Source organism: Chelmon rostratus, chromosome 4, assembly GCF_017976325.1.
Source record: "Chelmon rostratus isolate fCheRos1 chromosome 4, fCheRos1.pri, whole genome shotgun sequence".
In the NCBI taxonomy this organism is placed as follows: domain Eukaryota; kingdom Metazoa; phylum Chordata; class Actinopteri; order Chaetodontiformes; family Chaetodontidae; genus Chelmon; species Chelmon rostratus.
The window spans coordinates 28,063,665-28,084,076 of NC_055661.1; the positions used below are offsets into that span (position 1 = coordinate 28,063,665).

At 43.6% G+C, this 20,412-nt stretch overlaps 1 protein-coding gene across 1 annotated transcript in view; it reads right to left on the bottom strand.

Moving 5' to 3' along the window:
- tgfbr3 (transforming growth factor, beta receptor III) overlaps positions 1-20,412 on the bottom strand; it is a 66,508-nt gene that overhangs the window by 25,595 nt on the left and 20,501 nt on the right. Inside the window, exons 3-4 of the mRNA XM_041935601.1 lie at positions 18,354-18,541; positions 6,846-6,983 (exon numbers count right to left, since the gene is read on the bottom strand). Of these exons, the coding sequence (XP_041791535.1) occupies positions 6,846-6,983; positions 18,354-18,541 (326 nt within the window). The remainder of the gene's footprint in view (positions 1-6,845; positions 6,984-18,353; positions 18,542-20,412) is intronic.

Below are 20,412 nucleotides of genomic sequence, written 5' to 3' on the forward strand. Positions count from 1 at the left end.
ATACGACTGTAATTAGTCGCAAGGAATTAGAGGGGAAAGCCTGAAAGCCAAATTAGCTCCAGGCCTTCCAGAGCACTGAAAACCTCAGGAATTTGAAAGAGGGAAGTGAGGGACCCACTGTGGGCTTTAACAAACTCTCTCTCTCTCTGTCTGTCTGCACTCTTGCATGCTCAGTTGACAGACCAGAAAAAGCTCGGTTTTCCTGCAGGCTGAAGCCAGCACTACAGACGCAGTTTTTCTGCAATTTTCCTCTTGTGCAAGTCCATGTTTCTGCATGTGCGCCTGTTTGGTAATTTCCTGGCACTGTATGAATGTGTTTGCACCGAGGTGGGAGGAGAGAGCCACAGCCGAGCCTGTGTTTATGCTGATTAGGTGGCGCAATGCAACTTTGGCCCTCATTTTAGCACGAAGTTGCGTTTGCATTAAAACCTGCACAGTAAAAGCAGATGGGGGACATTCTGGTGGCTTAAACACATTTTTAACACACTCTGCAGACTAATATTTGCACCAAAATGCAGCTTTTAATGTGATAGAGGAAGATTCTTACCAATAATATCATCCACTCAACTTATAAAAAAATATTTTCCATGCCGTTGCTTAAACACCTGCAGTCATCACACAGCAGAGGGAGTGATGTGGATATCATCTCGAGCACAGCAGCCGCAGCTTTATTAAATATTGAAATCTGCTGCCTGCGATATGATCGGTCGGGCTCTGGAGGTAAATATTGTTATGTGTTCTTCTAAACATCAGACTGGAAAGCTTCTACTCACAGATTCCAAGTTTAAGAGTAAAATCATCGCAGATGTCCTCGGGATGAGTCCAGAGGTCCATCAAATCTGTCTGGACATTTTAATCATAAGAAAAAGTCCAAACTTCGCTTCCTCCGGAGAGTCAAAACATTTCTTCTGTCATGTCAAGAGGATTATTACGGCGAGTTTTCCATCCTGACGTTTTTGACTCGCAGTCGTATTTATAAATATTTGCAGTTGTGGCTTATGTGCATGGAGGCTTATTCATGTAATCAGCAACACCACAAGATGATCCATCAGAAAATATTTACATACAAACACAAACCGGTCCAGTTTGCAGTCCTGTTCTCGACCCTCATCAGCAGAGCTCAACTGGACCCGTTAATATAAGAGCTGACCCGGCCCATGATTAAATACAGGCTGAGAGCTGCTGCTGGGCGGTGAGGGCAAAAGCTCGAGCTGTAGGTTACTGTCGGTGCAGATTGTGGAGGCAGAAACATCCGCCATGCTTTGCATCGTCTTGTGCGTTTTTCAATACACTAACTAGCAAATCTCCGAACCCTCTATTGTATTGACTTTTTAAAGTTTTTCTTCCTTTGCATGAATAATGACTGGCATTTGCAATTACATATGCATATGTTCACTAGACTTTAAAGACATAAATAAGTGTTTTCAAATATAAAGAGGGGGAGAAAAACCACAGTTTAAAACCAAAGTATGAATAAGTCTTTGATAATTGTGACCAATGAATCTGTTTTGTATCAGAAAAAGCGCTAGAAGGTCTTTGTGTTGGGTTCATGATGTGCTGAGCAGAGTTCCTCTGAGCAGCAGCCGACTGCCAAGCAAAGCATAACCTCACAATATGTAAACAGAGCTCATCTCTTATTAAGCAGTCTAAATCTATCCCTCCTAAAAACTGTCTTGAAGTTGGATCCTGTGAACTGCAAAGCTGAATTACATGAACGCTGGAGATGAGCTTGACTTGAGAGGAATTCCTCAGACCTGGCAGTTGAGCGCAAACAAAGAATGAAGGAGAAGTTAGTTGTATACCAAGAGGACTGAAACGCACGCTTTCATGTAGGTAATGGTAGAAACTCATGTGCTTATGTTTGTAGTGGTATTTGCAGGCGGGCATGCTCACTGTGTCTCGACTAATATAAAATAATCAGTGTCAGCTCGGCATCATATCTGTTTAAAGTCGTTCTCTAATCCACTCCTCTTCATTATCTATTGTGATAAAAGCACATCTGCCAGCGCTGAGTCACCTAAAAAACATTTAACAGTATATTTCCTGCCCTTTCTGCCTACAAGCATCAACATATTACAGCCATATGTGCAGTAAATAGAAGAAGGCATGCCAAATGTTTGAGATCAATTATCATCGAGCTGCAATCCTCCACTTCTCACTGAGCGACACCCTGAGCCTGGGAAATCGTTTGGAAATGAAGAGGTGTTGCAAACAGAGAAAGCGCGGAAAGCGTTGATAGAAAATATGAGCAGGCAGTAACTCTCTGGTGATATTAATGTGATAAATGCTTCTGCGGCTGATCTGATCGAGTCTCTCTTGATGGGATATGTGGAGCTAATCACGCTGCTCGCTGCAAATGTGCGCGTGTTCCTGTGAACTGGCAGCCTCCGTCGAGGAGAAAACAATACCATATGTCTCAGCGCCACTCTGGAGCGTTCCTCTGCCATTCCTGTCTCCAAATAAAAACCAATAGTGGCTACCCATGGTTTCCATTAACAATTACACTGAGCAGAGCGCTCGTGTGCAAGAGCGAGAGAACTCGTACTGCAAGCCTTCAGCTAATGAAAGAAATACAGGAGTGAAAAGGCAAAGCTTGGCAAACAAACAATAGGCACCACGAGCCAACAGCAAAACTACAGTGTTGTTCCATAAGAGTCATAAAACATTTGATCCAGATCAAGCCTTTCAAGCAGAGATGCAACACAGTCCTCCTCCACAAACCCCCGAAAAGAAATACACACATTTGGCCACAGAGTCAACACACACTCTGCACATGTGTATCACTTAGCGTCCCTCGGTAAAATGAAATTTGGCCTGATTTCACTGTTCATATTTCATGTCATTTTTGACCCCCGGTGATTCCTGTCTGCTGCTGACGGACACGGAGTGCTGCCGAGAGCATGTTTTACAAGAAAATCCCGGATTCTGGCATTTTAAAAGACGGCAGCGTCCAGTGGCCAACAGCAACAGTGTGCTCAGCGTCTCTGAAGTTTTTCCAGGCAGCCCATCTGCGTCCACGGAGCCCAGAGCTCTGGGACCAGGAAACACGGAGTGGCAGGCCTGGTTCAGGGTCCAATTAGCCCCAGGAAACATGCTCTCCAATGGAAAGGTCTGCTGGTGGATTTCTGTTCTTGTTAAACCCAAAACCAGCTCGTCTCGACTCTGAGCTCTCACCGCAGCAACTCCTCCACCTGACAGGCCCAGATCAGAAAGCGTGGGAACTGCCAGGTGACTAACACACCGAGATCTTTGCATCTGTGCTAGTGCTGCAGTCGTACTTTTGAGGACTGATGCAAGTTATTACTTTAATGGACCCTTTACTACCTGCAGTAATGACTTTGTTTGTGGGGTCACGGGTTAGAGAGTCCGAGTTTAGAGACTTTAGCGGCTCTGTCGTGCTCCTGATGTGATGCTCTGTGCTGCCAGCCAACACTTTTTTTGCATATTTAAGCTCGAGGACCTCCTGTAGTTCACAATGATTCACAATTTTTGAAATCCCTGTTTTACTCACTGCTCTGACGTCTTTCGGGGCTTTGAGCGATCAACAACTGCTTCCGTTTGGCATCTTGCTTCCACTCAGGACAACATAGCAAAAGACATTTCCAGAAATCGTCCAGTTTAGAAACAAGGCTCAGCTACAGGCTTTTGTGAACCACACTTTGGCCTTTTCCTGACATCCACAGAAAAGTTTGGTCTCATCTTGAAGCAGAACATCTGCAGATTAATTCCATACCTGAAGTGTTATGACCCACTTACATCAGACATGATAAAAGATAATAAATCTCCGTTTTTGCCATCTTGACTGTGAGCCTGGTGGACGTCTGCACACCACTGAGCTGCAGGTGTTTGAGCTGTGTGGCATGTTAAGGAGTTGTGGAGAGCACCTGAGAAGAGCAGCACAGTCTGGGTCTTCTCTGCATTACAGCCATGTGCAGCCAGGCTGGTGGATAAGATACCAGCAGGCTCAGTGCTGTCACTCAAACACAAAATACTTCACACCTGATTCAGAGGGGGCCAGACAGTCAGTCAAAGCCATTAGCTCATCTTTGTCTGACTGCAGGGCCTCCATCTTTACCGTTAACGTTCCCTTTATGTCTCCTCGCCCCACTTTAAAAACTGCAATTATGTGTCAGATGTGCATCATACAGAAGAGACAGTGAATGCCTCAGTTTGTCTCAGATTAACAGCTGACCATGTGCAGCGACTGTGAATTAATCTGAAGACACACATTCCTGTAATACAGAGAAGCATCTTATCAGTGAAAGAGCACATTCAGCGCAGAGGACGAGAAAACTCCTCGCTCTGCCTGGACTGCGGCCTTTACGGATGGCCGTCAGCTGGTTTCTGTCTGCCACCACTGACAAGGGGAGACGTTTACTGCGATGCCGACCTGCTGGTCTCTGCAGAAACACCGTCTCACTGGCCACACAGGATCTCAGCTTAAGAAAACACGAGCAGGCCAGATGCACATCCATCTGCGTGATATGTATCAGTCTCTTTTGACATGAGAACATCTTCACTCCTACAGGAAATAATAACTAAATACTAACAGCTGGGTCCTCAAAATGTCTCTTAAGAGAAATATTTGTTTGGAAGCACGATGATAGAAAACAACCTTTAGCTTTGACTATGCAACCACTTTCAGTGCACAGTAATCATTCTCAACGCAGAGTCTTTTGAAAGTCATGTCAGATAAGCCTAAAAAGTCTCATGGTCTAGAAGAAACATATTAATCCCGCGGCGGCCCTGAATGTCAGAGAGGCCGGGACACGGAGAATATCTAAGTGGAACACAAGGCTCTTTGTGCACTACGTGTGTCCGTGCATGTGTATGGATGAGCCTGTGCGTAACGCCGGGATTTGGCAATGCAGGACTGTTTTCTCTCCGTGTCACATCGGCTTTCACGGCAGGATGTTTTGCTCACGAGAAGTAAGCAAGAAAACACTCGACCACATATGGAAAAAATTTGTGTACCTGATACTGCATTCTTGCAGAATGCTGTGGTGTTAACATACAATTGAAAATGATTACTTCTGGGAAGCCAGAAACACAGAAAAGCCTTCAGAGCATATGAGAGAAAAAAGTTTTCATTACTATATAGTATAGTTAAGCCACGACTGAGGCTTCTGGGTCTCCTTTTACTATGACTGTCTCATGTGATACACAGGCTTTGAACGAGGCCGCTGAAGCGGTCCATTTTTACATTTTTATTAAGTTTCCCAGTGAGGCCCCATGGCACCTTTACTAAATATGGCCGGCTCTCCAGGGGACCCGGCTTCAACTACATTGAGACGCCCCTCACCAAAACTTGCTGAGTTATTCTGATATTGGTGAAAACTTTAAAGCGAGACAACGTGACTTTTAAAAGAACAAGAACAGTTTCAAAAACATTCTGGACATTTTGCTGCAGCAGCCACACTTGGTCTGGTATGAACAGCAGCTTCAGGGGGCTCATGTTAGCTCATGTAACTGAACTTATGAGTCAGGTTGCTGATTTTATGCTGTGCTCCTGCTACACTACATTCAGGCATCTCATAGAAAGAACATGAAGACATCTCTGAAGTAACTGACTCAAGAGGATCATGGGAAATGAAGAGTCAGGGTAGATTTTGGGTCTGATTTCCGATCCAAGGCTGGTCAGAACAGATTATCTGCCCAAATGATCCTGTATGGAGACGGCTTTACAGACACACTCTCAATGTCATCGACTGGTTGAAAACCTGTATTGTGAAAGAAGCAGCGATGGAATACTGAGCAGAAACTGCAACAGCCAATGAGAGCGAGAGGATCGGGAAGCGTCACCACGGGGATGTTGCTGTCACTCACCTTCATCTCAAGCTGTAAAATGTATAAGCTTTGCTGAGTCCATCTTCTCAGATGTGCCTTTTTTGATTTTGGGTTCAAAACATGGAAACAACACCCTGAAGCTGTTCAGTATAAATTGTGAACCAGGTGTAACGACCACTTGGTGGCCACAGTGGCTGCTGCTGCTCTATGAAAGCTGCGTGTGAGAGTGAGCAGCTTTAAGTCAGCGATGAAGACTTGTTGTTTGAATCTGGATCAGTTGCACCTCAAATTAGACACCAAATGCAATTATTAAAACAGATGAGGAATATAATTCAGGATTTCAGCAAATATCAGAAGGTGAGAGGTGAACAGAGCAGCAGAGCGTTAGCCGGCTGCTGCCAAACATTCCCCCTCGTTACGGTTTGTGTGGTATATGGATACGCCCTGTCAGATCTGAACAGCTGCCAAGCTATCAACAGGACTGTTTGAGGGGAGGGGAGGGGTTGGTAGTGGGGGTATGACTATGCCTGTGGTTATGGAGTGTGAATAAAGCTGACAAAGCACATTTCATTAGCTTCACGCCACGATGTGAGGGAGTGATGCTGAGTTTGACTTTGGCAAAGTAATGACTGTAAAAAAAAAAAAAAAGAAAGAAATAAACGGACTGAATCATTTGATGTAAACAAAAGAAAATCCATATTAATCAAACTAATCTGACAGAATCATCTTACAATCCCACAAAGTAAAACGTTAAGACTCCGTCTGCACCGCTCTGAGAAGACTGCACAGCTGTAGCTAAACGAGTGTGCACAGAGACATTATGTGTGTGTATACAGAGATTAATGCCTCGCCACAATCACTGTGCATGCATGCCACGAAGATCGAATCATGGGAAGCCTCTTGTGAGTGTGGAAAGGCCTCCTCTGCAAATTTTATATCACTTTAAATATTTCTCAGAGAAGAAGGCTACTGAAATGGGAACACGGTTATCCTGTGAGGAAATGAATACACAGTTTTAGGAAGTGGGATTTGAAGGCTTTTAGTGATGCTAGACTCACATGAAAGGTACGCTTAACGCCCGGGGCCAGGTTCTCCGTCTCGATCTTCCAGATCAGTGGTTGGGGGGAGTTGAGCACGAAGACCAGGGGCTTCTGGTGGCGCAGCAAAGACTGGATGGGCTTCAGATGCAGCTCCACCTGGGAAGACAAAAGGGATAAAGGATTGACAAAACAAGCGTCAGTATACTGAAGAAAATATAGTCACGATACACATCACATGACCTCATTTCAAACAGCTACACTCACGTTCACTGAAAAATAACCCAAAAATATCACGTAGTTACTATCCTGGTGTAATTGCTCTGCTATAATGTTGCAGATTGGTCTTCTTTATCAGCCTCTGTGGTTGTTTATGTACTCACTTTGCTGATAAACTCACAAAGACGGCATGCTGTGTTCTCCCTAAAAGGCGCTCGCTTTGCTCTGATATGGAGCCTCAGCGGGATCTGAACTTTCACACAGTGGAGTCTTTGTTAACGCAGGAAAAAAAGAGCAAGTCTCTGTTACCATCTCTACAGCATGCAACTATGCCTTTGGTTCTCAGACCGCCATTAAAACAGATTTTCACAGTCTGGTAGTGAGACAGGAAAACAAACTTTATGTTTTGGGACCTAAACTGATGTTGTCTTGTTTCCAGCGTTAGACCCGTCTGGGCCTTTTCGACCAGGTGGTTCACAGCCTGACCGGGTACTGATCTCAGGCAGCGTGATCTTTACAGATAAGCAGAACTTTTAAATAGTGTCATAACCAAAGCAAACAAGAGCTGTTAAATCTCTGTAGCTTTGATGAGAGCTGATCCTCTCGAGGGTCTGTTGGTCTGTTTGCCTCTCTTCTTTAAATTTCCTCCCCTCTGTATTCCCAGGCTAATCACATTAGCCCCATCCTGTGTGTCAGCAGTAAAAGCCTGTAAATTACTAATTCAACCCACAAGGATTCGCATTATGTGATAGAACGACCCCAACAGTAACTTAATCAGTCACAGCTCGCAAAAATGTTGGCCCTTTGCTTTTGTCAATAAATGCAGCTTTTGTACTTCCATTGGAGCTAATAATGGAACAAATGATCCGTGATTTCAGTGATGGAGAGTGTAAAACTGAGTTGACAGTTTAATATTCCGAGTGTCTGAATGAGACTGAACCATGAAAAGCTGCAAAGAGCATTCGTACCGATAATTTGTCCGGATGTGGTTGCTGAACATACGTACATTATCAAGACAAAGATCTGCATCGTTAATTAAATCCATGGCCGTGTTTCTGCTTCACTCGTACACTCTGTGGTGTTTCAGTAACTGCAAACAGACAAACAGTGCTGTCGTCCTTTAGACTGATTCATCTGGGACTAATAAATAAGTTCTGTAATAGTCTAAAATGGGTTCTGAAGCAGATCAAATGCTGAGCAGAGCAAAAATAAAATCTGCATTCATTATATCAATATTTTCCACTTCCCCCCCATTACTCTGATATCTGTATCAAGATGAAACCAACAGATTCTGAGTCAGAGTCCAGATAAAAAAATAAAAAAGCTTTTTCCTTTAAAGTCCTTACAAAAAAAAAATAAATCGATGATTTCATGACAACTGAGTTGACAAATTGAGCTTCAGGTGTGATTGTTTTTTCTGTTCTCAAGGTCAAGAAAACTCAACAAGCCCACAGTATCAGATCAGATCACAAAAACAGGCCTGCAGTTCAACCCAACGACAATAATCACAATTCAGATCGCAGCAATGGTCAGAAAAATCAATTACCTCATCAGTAGGCAAGATATGAAAAATAATGCTCCACATCTGTCTCTCACACCCACACAGTCTACGCTAAACCGAGCCAAGTGCACGCTACTCTCCCTTAGAGGAGATCTGTTCTACCCAGCAAAGTGGGATTTTCATCTTCTGCACTCAGAGGCTCGTCACTGTGACGCTGCCTGACGCCATTTAACAGAGAGAGACACTGACAGCGGAGACGGAGTGAACATGGAGCATCAGAGCCTCAGAACTGTCGGGCCTCCACAGAGGGAAGTCCTGGAGGTGTGGAGATGTGGTCCGTGAAAGTGCTGCAAAAATCACTCAGAAGTCCCTCTGAGAGAAGGAAATGGATTGTGTTAGTGAGGAGTTATCTGTGAGGCAAACTGGAGGGTGATTCAAACACACAGACACTCAGAAACTCACTCCTCTCTCTTGCTCTTTTCTTTTTTTAATATTTGCTTCTTCCTTCATCCAGACTCTGGAAAAAGCGTGTGCGCTGCTCCTCTGAGAATAACAACAACCCAGATATAATCATACCTGGCTTGGCTTCGAGAGATGGAAGAGGGAGACAGGAGAGGAATGAGAGCGAGGGAGAGAGTTGTAAAAGACGAGGAAATTAAACCCAGACAGAAACATTTCCAGAAGACGTGAGTCACCTGAAAACAGAAACAGAGCGCTGAGGAGTGCCGAGCGGTGCCGACACTGAAAGAGGGAAAGCAATCAGCAATCAGCAATAACACCAAGATGTATCAGTTAGGGGTTGTGCAATATAAGTGATGATGAGGATTCAACAGCAGCTGGTGTGCGTCTCTGCCCACAGAGCTGCCGTCACACGGTTTGTTAAGACTGGTGCACATAGCAACAGAGCCTGTCACACAGCCAGGGTGTGGAGAGAAGAGGTGCAGAAACAGCAGCCATCAAAGTGTCTCTAATGGTGTTCACAAGGATCAGATGGCGCTGAGTTGTCCCTGGTGCTGCTACCTCCATCGGGCCCTGCAGAGAGGGTCCGCCAGGGCCGGGAGGCCACACCTGATTGATTATCAGGAGGCTGGCACAGGGATTTGGGGGTCCAGTGTCCATTACAGTTACAGGGCGCATTTGCCAGAAGCCAAGGATGGAGAGCTATCGTGTTACTGAAATCACACTCCACACAAGGGACGACAGCTGTAGCAGGATAAGCAAGGCCTGTCACAGAGCATGCCATTAGCGGTGGCAGCATGAGTAAACAATGGAAATGTAAAAACAAAAAAACAATAGAGCTTCACCTTTACGCTCTAAATCAGCCTCAACAACAGAACGTAACGCCAACTGGAACAAAAACCCACATGGTGAATCACACACAAGCCTTTTATAGTACAGCAGAGCCACACGGTTAGATTTACACCTCCTGGTGCCTCTGACGCTGTCATCGTAACGGATGATTTGCTTGTCCCGTTTCGAACATGTGGCTGTAATTTTCACGAGCGTTCAGGCTAAATCACAGTTTCAAGTGTTCACAAACATCAACATTGTAATGTGAGACCTTCAAAGACAAACAGTGACACCCTGCAGTTAGAGCGCCGTATCAGGGGGGCTCAGTGTCCTCGCGGTTTCCTTTATTGACAGAGCTCATTAAGAGTCTGGTGATGCCTGTTGATTCAGAGAAAACCCAAAACATCCTTTAATTAGCTAAAAAGTAAGACTTATCTGGAAACACACTCTCCCTCCCAGGAAATAATAATCAAAATCAATGACATGAAGCAGAGACACGCTGAACAGCAACTGAATAGCTGGCCTGCCTGTTTTAAATATGAATCATTATGGGTTAAAATAGATCAATGTCCAAGGTTGTAAAAAAACATTGAGAAGCTGGAACGTTGCAAAAAAGTTGAAAACAAACGAGGTCTGGCTCAGAAATGAAAAGTCATGGCTCCGAGAGGAGGCCGGCACTCTGCCTGGGACCAATCATACGGTGTTATCTGATGTGTGTGTATGTGCGTGTGTCTTGTCTGTCTGGATCTTGGTTCTTTCTGGATCACTGAGGGTGTACAGAGGGAAGAGAAGCTGGGGCCAAGGAGCTAAGTGATGGAAACCTGTTGACCGCTCTTATCAGCGCCACCCACATATTTGAGTGCGATGGGGATGCTACCTGGAGCCTTTTTCCTGTGCTGTGATGGTAATCAGTCTGCACGCAGCTCAACACCGAGCTGCAAGAAGCCCGAACAGCCTGAAAAGACGTCAAAGCGAGACGAGACCTTTGGATAGCAATCTTTGAGTGATACGGCAGCAGGGCGGGACATGAAGAACACAACACAGCATGGAGGCCGGGGGACCAGATCAGGAGGAAAGACCAGCGTTACACTCTGATTAGAGTCAAACCAAAATTAAAAACATGTTTGACATGTTTTCTAAATAGATGCCATTAAGTGCCACTTAAATGTATTAAATATGAATATACTAATTCTGCAGTACTTAAAGTGGTATTTCAAAGTACTTATAAAAAGTGTGCTTTATTGCAAGTGGATTGGAGAATACTAAAGTGTACTTTTAAAAAGTGTAAAACATTACAAATACTTTAAAAAAATAAAGTAATAAATAAATAAAGTCCTATTAGCATGACTATTAGCATGTTTAATTAAAGTGTTCTTTAATTTCACATTCTTTGAAGTATATTTAAGTATATTTCCAACACAATGATGATATAATACAGTTGTACTGCATTTTCCCTGGTGGAAATTTAGTAACTATTTACACTTCAAGTATACTCAAGTACTACTGAAGTGGTACTCAAGGACTACTTGAGTACATGCAATTATAACTGAAGGTGACAAAAATGGTATAAAATAGTATTCAGGTCTGGATAATTATGAAGGAGACACAGCTAACGTGGAGCAAACACGTCGTTAAGTGTGCAGGAGCTGCTCACGACTCAGTAGGTGTTAAAATAGCTAACAAAAGAAGCTAGCTAGCTAGCTAGCTTCCTCACTGACAGTGAACACTAGTTGGCCTAACATGCTAGCTTCCACTTTCTGTGTGGAATATAAGCTTAACTTGACGATTGACTTCTTAAATCGCTAACAGCTAATAACCAGCGTTATTTGGGCTTGCTGAGAAAGCGGGAAACCATGATAGTTCACCACGCTTGAAGCTTAGATGCTGTTCCTACAACTACATCCAAATGGTTTCACCCTAAAAGTTTGCCCACTTCCAACAGTATCCTACAATTACACTTTATTTTTTATGTCACAAAAAGTTAAGTGAGGAGAATCCAAACTTTCAGTTTGACGTTACATGGGTGCAGGCCTTCCAGCCTCCATATCTTATCATTCAATATCGGAGAAAAATTTGTTCCAGTCAGCACAAACTGTCAAACTGCCATTCGCTGACAGCGTGCGGCCGCCTTAAAGCCCGACGGCGAGCCAGAATAGAAAACACTGCCGGCTTCGTGTGTGCAGTCCGTCTTGTGTGTGAGCTGCACTCGTATCTCCAGCCAGTCACTCACACAGTCAAAGATATCTGCGAATTCCAGCTGATAAAACAATCATCTGCTCTGCCTCGCCCTGATTCAGAGCCGGTGGCTGTGTTTCATGTTTGCCTTTGGTAGGCTGATTAGAGAAAGATGGGCGATTCACGATACCACCGGCCCCCTTTGTTTATTTTCTACCCTATCACCCGACAGTACGCCCAGACAGGCCTCTTTTTTTTTTTTTTTTTTGCTTATTTTTCTTTACACTCCGCCACAGTGCCAAGTTCTGCATCAATGCTGTGGTGGCGGCTTGTTAGCCGGGTGCAAAAGGCCACTTCAGCGTGCAACAGAAGGAACATATGGAAAAATGTTCCAACTTGATACCTCCACTGTTGAACCCAGGCGAGGGGTGGGGGGGCAGAACAGAACACTTCAGGATGAGGTCATTGTTTTGGTACAGATTAAGTGGCAAAACACCAACACCTTCAGGTCGATAGTCAACCGACGAAAATACACTGTGCCTCAAAATCCCACGTGGTTTAAAGCTTGGGTGAAATCTGAGCAGCGAGTCCAGTCTGCCCGCTCTGACTTTAACTCTCATTTGTTCTCTTTTGCTTAAAGATTAGATCATTTTTATACAACCTCACTGAATTTTGTGAAAATGAGAAAATCATTCTGCCTTTATTTATGGAAATCACTGCCCGCAGACACACTAAGCCAACCTGGCACTCCAGGCTTCACTATGACTTGCAAGCCCTGAACAGTCATTTACTAGTCCTATTCCAGGAGTCTGCCTCTCAGCCTGGGCTGTCTTCCCTTCAGAGGCCCCCAAGGGTATAAGAGAGAAAAGGGGCTTCTGCTACTTTGATCAGGACCACTGGAGCTGAAGAAACCATCACTCTTTATTTCAGACAAATGTGAATAACATTTTAGAGGTAAAAAATTATTGTCCGTGCGAGCCAGTTTCAGTCCTGGTCACTTTGTGGAAGAGGAGAGTTCGAAATCTCTGATACAAACAGCCCACTGTCTGTAAGAAAGGAGTGAAAATCCAGAGAATAATAAAAAAAAAATATATATGTTGAAACTGCAAACTAGCTAAGAAAAGCCAGCCCACAAATCTGCCTCATTGTGGTCTGGCAAGGCTCAGTGAGCATTGTCAGGGGTGGGTGTCATTTCAGGATATACAGAAAAAAACAAGAGCTCTTATATATATATATATATATTTTTTTTTTTTTTTTTTTTCTTGGTCACCTAATTAGACCAATGCACTGACTAGTCTGCCATTGCATCTTTTTTTATATAGTGACAAACATCTCTTTTGGAAACATCAAATTTCTCCAGACCTGCCCACTGAGATCAGTTTCTAACAAATCTGCAGCTAAGCTAACAGCTCTGTGAGGCTCAGTGGTGCTAAATGCTAAAGTCAGCATGCTCACAATGACTAACATGCTGGTGTTAAGCATAATGTTTACCACATTCACCATCTTGCTTATGCTAACACGCTAACATTTGCTCAAGCACCAAAACACAGCTGGAGTCGACGGGAGTGTCATTTTTATTTCTCAAGTGTTTGATCACAAATTAAGGGGCTGTACGAATTTCATTTCTAAACTGATGATCAGGTTAAATGGAAATTTTAGGGATCACTAGAGTTGGGGGAGCAAATTCCTCCAACAGTTTTAAAGACAATTCACTAAAAAACACAAATGTTAACCTCATGGTGGCATTAGAGGAAAAGTCAGGTAGGGCTTCAGGACGCTGCATGAAAGTTCAAAACTTAAACATTATTTGTTATTTCAACGTTTCAGCACTACAATAATAAATCAGCTGCTCAGTGGTGGACGTTATGGACAGTAACTGACTCTTTAAATACCGTACTTGAGCACAGTTGTTGGTAAGCGGCACTTGATTTTCGTCATTTGATATCTTTGCAGAAACACTTGCAAAACTAGGCTGAACTAAATTTATTATTTCATGTTAATACAGGAGCCGAACAGCTGTTGTTCCTGGCTATTTTAAATCAGCAGCACCTGTGTCATATACACATGCATCAAGCCCAATAAGAGAATATGTGGCATTACTTGCTCCATTTTAGCTTCAATCTTACAGCACTAAACTCTTTCTAATCGAGCACAGACTTCCCTCCTCTCACCTCTGCAGATCTGAACACATGGCCTGCACACCACCAGAACACCACCCAAAATATTATTGTGGATATCTCTAGCTTTAGGCTATTTGAATGAATGATAAGCATATTTTCCCCTTCTGGTGTGTTATTCTACGGTGACTATAAATGTGTCCCAGACGGAGCACTATGCACCGTCACTACTGAGGTGTTCTGTTGCACTTAATAACTCAGCATTGGTGTGGACATTGGCCAGGAGCCAAAGTGCGTATTCTGAGTCAGGTCCAGCTGTGCATTTCTTTCTGTGGATAACAGTTCATACCCCTTAGTTAATACCCATGCAGAGTGGGTTCACTGGCGCAGGCCGGAAACAATTCATTGCTCTCACGTCTTTAGTGAAAATATGGACGAACTGCAAGCGGCGACTTTCACACAAGGATGTGAAAGACGTGAAGCAGGCCTCACACATCGCAGCTGCAGGATGTGTGTCCGCCTGTGTGTGTATAAAACTGTCTGAAATTGGCCATGTGATCCCCTTTGTCCACATTAGTCCATGCACACCATGTGCAATAGCAGATTTATTCCCCTACCTGGTCCAGGCTTGGCTTTGCAGACACTTAGTGAGGAGTCAGCCGGGCACATCGTGTTCTCCAGAAGTCCCTAAACCCAGTCAGCCAGGCCAGCACAGCCAAACACGAGCCACAAGCACCTCTTATACTGCAAGCCATCGTACAAAACATCCAAATAGAGTCGCTTCTGTGGCCCAGACACCACTTCCTCCCCCATCAGCAGAGGTGAGGCGGAGAACTCAGAGAAAATCTGCATAATCACAGACTGACCAGCCACCTCTCTGCTGACTTTGAAATTAGCATAGGATACACATGCCAAAGCAAACAGGGGGAACACTACAATTAAAGGATGTTTTGGAAAATACCCTTTTTGCTGTATAGCTGACATTTACATCAGAAGATCTGCACCACTTTCATGGATGTGCACTAAAAATCAAGCTACAGAGCCTGAGTAGCTGCCTGTTTCCCATCATCCATCATCCAGCTCTTCACACAAAAAATGAATAAACGTATTTCCCAAAATGTCACGACCTTCGTTGTCTCTAAATATTTTAGCAAAAATATGAGTGATTGGCGCAGCGGAGCACGCAGGTGGACAGAGGAGAAATGGATAATGCTGCAGGAGCAGTCTGAGACGTTTATGTGGGCGTCTTAGTTCATCATGAAACTGGGATGCAGCTAGAATCCACTGCAACTGCTGTGAATCCAAACTGACTGCAGTTATTTTCCTACACAATGGAGCAAGCCGCAATCTCTTCAGAGACAACGGTCGATATTCAAAACTCATTTCCAGTGGAATGTTCCTTTAAGAGAAGAGGCAGTGCAGTTTCAGGGGGTGGAAAAGATCGATGAGATAAACCTCCATTGCTTCGAACTTTTCTTCTCTCAATCTGCATCATAAATGAGGAACAGGTTTCATGCATTATAAATAGCAATGTGGTCCTTTTTAACAGCCTTTTAGATGAGCATCCCTGTCCAAATGTGGCCAAGGATGTTCAACATTTTAGCTTTCTTTTGTCTCAAGTTGTGATTCTGTATTACGGCTGCATTATCACCTCCTGCTGTCAGATCAGGGGCAGATACACAGGGACAGGGACCACAGTCTGACGCACCGTGTGCCCTCCAGCAGTCTCGCTGAAGGCTAAGCACAGAGGAAGAGGCTGCTTGTGTCCAAATAGGACGATCTGTGCCCACGACCCAGGTGGAAATGCAATCAACAACCAGAGACGGAGTGGGCAGTGAGTCGAAGCGTCCTTTAGGAGATCTTATCACCGGCTGAATGAGCTTCAACAGGGCCACCTAATCTCAACCAGAGCCGGACTGACCTTCTGCAGCCAAGGCTGTGGGCAGGCGAACAGACAGCTGGATCTCTGCCTCCTCCACAAAAGTCCTCACTTGACCATGAAGGTGACGGGTTACCAACAGCTGGATAAACTGTTGTGAAGAGATGGGTTTCACAGACCCTCAAACTACAGGTTGAACTGGGTTATCCATCGACAGAGCAGATTATTCTATACGTCCATCAGGAAAGAAAACAAATAATGGGAAGTAAAACTGGCCAAATTCTGAGATGCTTTAAGTCAGCAAAAAAGATAAAAGCTAAAGATCAAAAAGGCAGTCCAAATTTGTTTAATTGCACTTATGCAAATTCATGAACCATTATTTGGGCCCAGCAGAAGGGTTTCAGACTGCCAGTCTCAGCTTTAACAGCAGCTACATATAGTTAAGACTGCTTTTGTGATGATTTTCAGTTTGAAGTTTAAAAATAGGAAATATCTTTGCCTTTTATGTCAAAAATCCTTAATGTACAGACTTCACCTTGCACCCCATAAAAGGCCACTCAACTGGCCTGAAGGTGTGGAATGCAGACACCAGCGATCGTATCTGACAGCAGGTGTGGACAAACCCAGTCCAGTTTGCTTCGAGTGGATGTCTCATCATAATCCACCTGGACAAAGTACATCTGTATCTGGATGAAACATAAGGAAGGCCTCTCAGTGGGCAGGACACTCCAGCAGCGGTGCATGTAGTGTACTCACAGGAGCGTGCAGCACAAATCCTCGCATTAAAAGCTTTATTTTGATGTGACTCACTCGCTTCAATACAAACTTCAAATGATCATCAAACAATTGCACAGAACAGCAGATTTAAGCTAGACCTTTAAAACAACTGAAGGCCACAATGAGAGCAGCTCGTGGTCACTTTGCTCTGCACCTACACGACAGGCAGAAAAACACAAACCTTCCTTTTAGAGCAGAAGTCTATGTCACAAGATCTTTGTCGACTTGCTTTCTTCCTTGTATCTGAAACAAATCAGCTTTCAATAACTGTGACTGGCTGTTTACTGCACAGGCCCAGTATAATTAAATAGATGTAAAAAGGGTCATTTATCAGATGGTTTCAGTTGAAATATTATGTTCAAATTAAATTTTATATTGAGTTTAAGTGTTGTAGCATGTTGAGGCTAATTTTCCTCATTACTTTGCATCTACTGCGATGTGTCTTTTGCACATGCTTCCACCGCGATGTCAATGCCCAAAGTGCTGCTCAGCTCTACATGATGATAAAGACTGTGATGAAAAACAGTGTTGAGTAAACACGACAGATTAGAACTGAAGACAAATCCTCCTCTTTGTCCTGATTACAGAAATCTATCATTTGGGTTCATGTAGTAAAGCTTTAGAACAATCACGCTGAGACCAGAGTCATTTGTGTGTTTACGGGCTGATGCAGCACACACACACACACACACACACACACACACACACACACACACCGTGTTTCTGTATATTTGGCCGTGGCAATGTTTAAGCCTACATCAGCAGCAAAATTGCAATGGCAAGTCCATACATGCTGCTTTTCACACTGCTGTGACTGCGAGGGGGATGGGAACTCAGGACAGTTTAAAACCCAGACGCAGCGTTTTCACAGGCCGTGGGCTCATGATTCATCAGAGAACTATGGCGAACTCTGAGGAGTCCTGCCATGAGACGCAACACCTGAAGACAGGGAGCGGTTTCAAAACTACACCAACCTCAGGAACACCGTCAGGAGACGAGACGTGCTGACGGGTTGATGAGCACAATAAAGACATCTACTCAAAACAGTGAGTGGAAAATACCCAACTACCCTCCAGAAGTCATGTGTTAGGTAACGTCAGCCCATCTGATCATGAGGTTTGGAACAGGTTTTGTTTTCTCATCATGACCTCTTGTCCCATTAGCAACTCAGAGTTCACTAACGAGAGAGTGTGTTAGCCATTAGCTCACCAAACAGAGAATTCACCAGCTAACCCTGAACTTCACGGTGCATCTGCAGACCTTTCCTCCATTGCTTTGGCCAACAAGCTTCCCCGATGATAAAGGATTGAAGACTGGCAGCCATGATCAGAGTCGCTGGTTAAAACAGTGCAAACAATAAAACCACCAGAAGATGAGACGATGTGGAAGGCAGATCATCTCCCACATGTTAAAAATAATGCAGAACTTCCTTTGGGTTTACAGAACCGCTGCAAGCTTCTCTATGTGCTATTTTGGTTCAAAGTCTAATCTTGACAGTTTTTATTGAGGCGTTAATTATGGTGCGAGAGGATTTAACTCAAGTTTAGCTTATTTAAGCGAGGGTGACTCACTTCTGCCGGGGCGCTGTCTGGTCCCTCTGGAGCATGTCCTCTCAGGTTGATGATGTGGACCTCCTGAGGGAGGCTGGTGGTGCCCCTGCTTGCACAGCCGGACAGGGCGGTGAAGCTCTTCAACGTGGCCTGCACCGGGTGTCCCATCCCCACTGGCAGCAGCTCACATGGGCTGCGAAACAATGGCCCTACAGTGAAGAGAAGAATCCTGTGAGTCAAACGCTACAGTATGTGTGCAGGGATTCAAGTGTCTCACATGATGTTGACTTATTCAGGTATGAGCACTTCGTTTTTGTTGTACACACTGATGTCCCATGATGATTAAGAGCAGCTTTTTTTGCCTTCATCGGACAGTTAGGGTAAAGAGGGGCAGGCAATGACATGCAGACAAAGAGTCAAACCCAGGCCGCTGCGTTAAGGATGCGGCCTTAGTCCAGAGGACACACACTCTGCCAGGTGAGCTACCAGGGCGGCCCAGAAAAACAGCCTTCACTCTTTACAGGAAGTGACCATTTATAGAGCCATCCGTACTGATGTGTGGCGTTGGTGGTCTCACTAGAGAACATCACATCTCAGTACGAAAATTATCATAGCACATACATTTGTTTATCTACATTATTGAATCACACTGTCTTAGTGCTATTAAAATATATTTCAAGCTTCATGTCCATCAGGACATTTTAGTTTGTGAAGTTATAATAAAGTGTAAAATCTGTTTTCATTCCTTTTAAGAGTCACTGTAACTGATGAGAAAAATAATAACAATTGTGTAAGACCATATATAATAAAAACTTGGCATTTTCTGAGATGGTTAACTTATTGTGAAAATCTTATACAGTTGCAACACTACACTAAAATATTTCAAATATATATAATCTGCATTTATTGAGGTGTATGTTCTTTACTGTACAGTAATCTAAAAGTGCCAGCAAATTGTGCAATAATTCAATAAATGCACTGTTTCCCAGCCCTCTATGATGCTGTACAATGCAGCGTCGCTCAGGTTGAGTAACGCGTGAGACATATAATAAACACACATTCAATTACAATTCCCTTGACGTAATTTCAGCCGTTTTTATTTCCCTTAAAGGGTCGACTTTGACCTTCTTTAATCACTTCAGAGGAGAACCAGACGTTACACTGAGGTGCCCTCTGTGGTGTAAAGCCTAACCATTAGCCGCAGCCCTCAGCTGCCTTGGAGATGTGACGGGCTCCTGGTGCAGTCTGAGGTGAAAAACCTGTCAGCATGGTCAACAGTGGTGATCCAGATCACAGTGTCCAACTCTCTTTAGTATGTCAGACTGCACAGGGTGACTCACTGAACTATCAAACCACTGAAGCAGACATGCCTGATTGGTATCACAGAGCTTAACAAATGAGCAAAGGATTTCTAAAAAGGTCAGCTGAGGTGGGGTTTTCCCTGGTGTCTCTCTCTGAGCAAGCCACATTTCATATCCGTACACTTTGAGACTTTCTTTTTTGACTGACAGATTTCAGCCATTATGTGATTCACACTGACATCTTAAATTTATTCTTTACATCCTAGAAAGTGGACACAGGGAAGAAAAACACAAATAGATAAACATGTGCATAAAAACTACTGTACTTATTGAAAAAAGAAATAGGAGATAAAAAGTAAAATGTGCATAAAAATATAAAAATGAAATAAAAATACATAAAAAGATAAAGAAAATAAGAAGAAAACGAACAAAATGAAATAAAAAATAGAAAAAATATATATAAAAATCGCAATAAATAAAATAGAATGCATAAATACATACAACCAAAGTATAAATACAAATAAAATAAACACGTAATGACTCTTCATGCAGTAGGGATGCACGATATAGCAGCTACAAATATATTATTACTGTTCCAATCATGTAATTTCAGCTGCTAATCGAGTCCAGTCAGCTAAAGCCTTTTCTCTGCTGTTCTTCTGTGGAAGATAAACATGAAAACATCACTTGAATCATCCATGAGATTCTATTTTTGGTGAATTAATGGTGAAAATAGACATGGATGGAGAACAAAGCAGCGCTCAGCAGGATGCAGGGAC